Source organism: Loxodonta africana, chromosome 22 (assembly GCF_030014295.1).
Source record: "Loxodonta africana isolate mLoxAfr1 chromosome 22, mLoxAfr1.hap2, whole genome shotgun sequence".
Lineage (NCBI taxonomy): Eukaryota > Metazoa > Chordata > Mammalia > Proboscidea > Elephantidae > Loxodonta > Loxodonta africana.
Genome location: NC_087363.1, coordinates 2052211 through 2055149, shown reverse-complemented (window position 1 = coordinate 2055149; position 2939 = coordinate 2052211). Strand labels below are relative to the sequence as shown.

At 39.1% G+C, this 2939-nt stretch overlaps 1 protein-coding gene across 1 annotated transcript; it reads left to right on the top strand.

Moving 5' to 3' along the window:
- The first annotated feature begins 888 nt into the window (after positions 1-888).
- Positions 889-2284, top strand: LOC135228432 (olfactory receptor 4C15-like). Its single transcript, XM_064274211.1, has one exon. It carries the CDS (start codon positions 889-891, stop codon positions 1822-1824), a length of 936 nt encoding a protein of 311 aa, XP_064130281.1. The 3' UTR covers positions 1825-2284.
- Positions 2285-2939: the final 655 nt, after the last annotated feature.

The window sequence follows — 2939 nt, the reverse complement described above, 5'->3', positions numbered from 1 at the left end:
TAACCTCTCAAAGCATGAGTTTGTTACCAGTAACAAAGAGGTAATGAGACCTCGCATGGACTGTATCCTAAACATAAGACACTGAGCGATTGCTTTCCTTGCATTATTTCACTTAGTTATCAACACAACACTCTCAAGTAGGTATTATTATTTTTATTGCCTTCTGTTTTTATTTTAAAAAGATGAAAAAAAACCCCAATACTTAATATAATAAATATACATATTATTTTCTAAGCATATAGCTAGATGTTTTCATAGGCCTTTCTTTTTTTTAAGGAAAGAATTAATTCATCTTGAAGGCCCCATTCAGCTCAGACTTTTAAAGAAACATTTGAGGGAGTAGGCGTGATTTCCAAATTTTTTTTTTTTTTCTTAAACTGCATGCTATCTCTTCTTCTCTTTGTTGGTAAGGCAGTTTCCTGGTGAGAGATACATTTCTCATGCAAGTCATTCTGATTCCCATGCCATGGTCAATGACAGGCATAAGAAATACATTATAGTCCTCCTTTCCTCAGAGCTTGGGTGTGTTACAGAATTCTTTGCATCAATTCACTCTAATTAGCCACTGTGAACTAATCAGAGTTGGCACCTAAGATAAACACTATTTGTCATCCCTACCACATAGAATATTCCCCCTCCCAATTGAAACTCTGACTTTTTTAAAGTATTTAACCTCAATTTTGCCTGATGTCTCACTACCATCTTCAACAAATTTCTAATTTTGTATTCTTAACAACAACAGAAGCACTTAAAATAACTTGACATCTGATGCCCCAACATGTTGAAGACTGTGCTAATACTATAAGCTGCTCTGGAGAAAATTTCTTTTTCTTATATTATCAGATTCTACTTGGTCACTGTGGTAGGTTTCATCTTTTCTCTGAAATGATGCAAAACCAAAGCTTTGTTACCGAGTTCATCCTCTTAGGGCTTTCACAGAATCCAAACGTTCAAAAAATAGTATTTGTTGTATTTTTGTTTATCTATATTGCAACCGTTGGGGGCAATTTACTAATTGTAGTGAGCATCGTCAGCAGCCCGGCACTCCTGGGCTCCCCCATGTACTTCTTTCTAGGCTTCCTGTCCTTCCTCGATGCATGCTTCTCCTCCGTCGTAGCCCCAAAGATGACTGTGGACTCCCTCTATGAGAGGAAAACCATCTCCTTTGAGGGCTGCATGACCCAGGGCTTTGCTGAACACTTCTTTGGTGGAGTGGAGATGATTGTTCTCACTGCCATGGCCTATGACCGCTATGTGGCCATTTGCAAGCCCTTGCACTATCCCTCTATCATGAACTGGAGGCTCTGTGGCATTCTGATGGGGGCAGCCTGGACAGGGGGCTTCTTGCATTCTGTGATACAAATTCTCTTTACTTTCCAGCTGCCCTTCTGTGGCCCCAATGTAGTCGATCACTTCATGTGTGATTTGTATCCATTATTGGAGCTTGCCTGTACTGACACTCACATCCTTGGCCTTTTGGTGGTTGCCAATAGTGGGTTTTTCTGCATCATAAAGTTCTCTTTGTTGCTTATCTCCTATTGTGTCATCTTGCTCTTGCTGAGAACTCATAGCTCTGAAGGTCGGTGGAAAGCTCTCTCCACCTGTGGATCTCACATTGCTGTTGTAGTTTTGTTTTTCGTCCCTTGTATATTTGAGTATGCACGATCTCCATCTGCTTTTTCCTTCGAAGAGATGGTGGCCATATTTTACACAATGCTAACTCCCCTGCTCAATCCTGTGATTTACACTTTTAGAAATAAGGAAGTGAAAAATGCCATGAGGAGATTGTGGACCAGATTGGTGGTGGTTTCTGATGAAAAATAAAACACAATACTTAAAAAAAAAAACTTCGGGCGGGGGGAATAGACGTAGCCAAGAACTTTACAGAGGATGTCCTCATAAAACAGGAAGTAATGTAATGCAGCAGCATAAAACACTACAGTGGAGGTCCAGAAATGCTACTTCTGCACTTAGGTTACTCTTCATCTGCGAGATGGCAGCTCAGTATCCTTATGAGTGAACATAAGAGAGTTGAATTTTATTCTTATTTGGAATATAATAATCAAAGGAAATCACTTAAAAGAGAAATCAAATTATCTACTTAACTTATTGCCATTCACACCATGCTTTGAAGAAGTTTCATGGAGGGAAGACAAAAATACCTCAGTGATTAGGAACAGGAGCCTGCTGAAACACTTTCAGCTGAAAACATGTTTATATTTTGGATGCTGATCCCAGCTAAAGAGCCCTGTTGGTGCAGTGGTTAAGAAACTTGGTTGCTAACCGAAAGGGCAATGATGTGAACCCACCACCTTCTCCATAGCAGAAAGGTATGGCAGTTGGTTTTCATAAAGATCACAATCCTGGAAACCCTACGAGGCAGTTCTCCTCTGTCCTATAGGTTCACTATGAGTCAGAATCGACTGGGTAGCAATCTTTTTAAGACTCATTACTGCTAACGAAAAGACTGCATTTCCCAGCACCTCATGTAGCTAGCTGTTACTGCATGACTAAATCCTGGCCAGTAAAATATAAATGAAAGTGGTAATGTAAACGGTAATTCTTTGAATGTTGAATTGTGGTTTGAACTCAAGCAGCCATGTTGGACCATGAGGATGTGTGTTAAGGTTGCTGGATATGCAAGACTGAGGAGCCTATAACCCTGATGTTGTTTAGCTGTATAAACTATCCCCATACTACTTGCCTTGGGCTTCCTTTATGTAAGAGGGAAATAAATTTCTATCTTGTTTAAGTCACTTTTTTAAAAAAGAGTAGGCTCAGAATCTGCATCTTCTATTACATGTATGAGCTGTTTTGAACATTACCTGTCAGTTAGATCTTACAAATTCTTCATCTGTTCTATGGAATCCCCAAATTAATTCACATTAAAGTCTTTAATATTAAGCATATTAACCTTTATTATTATTATTATTTTGATG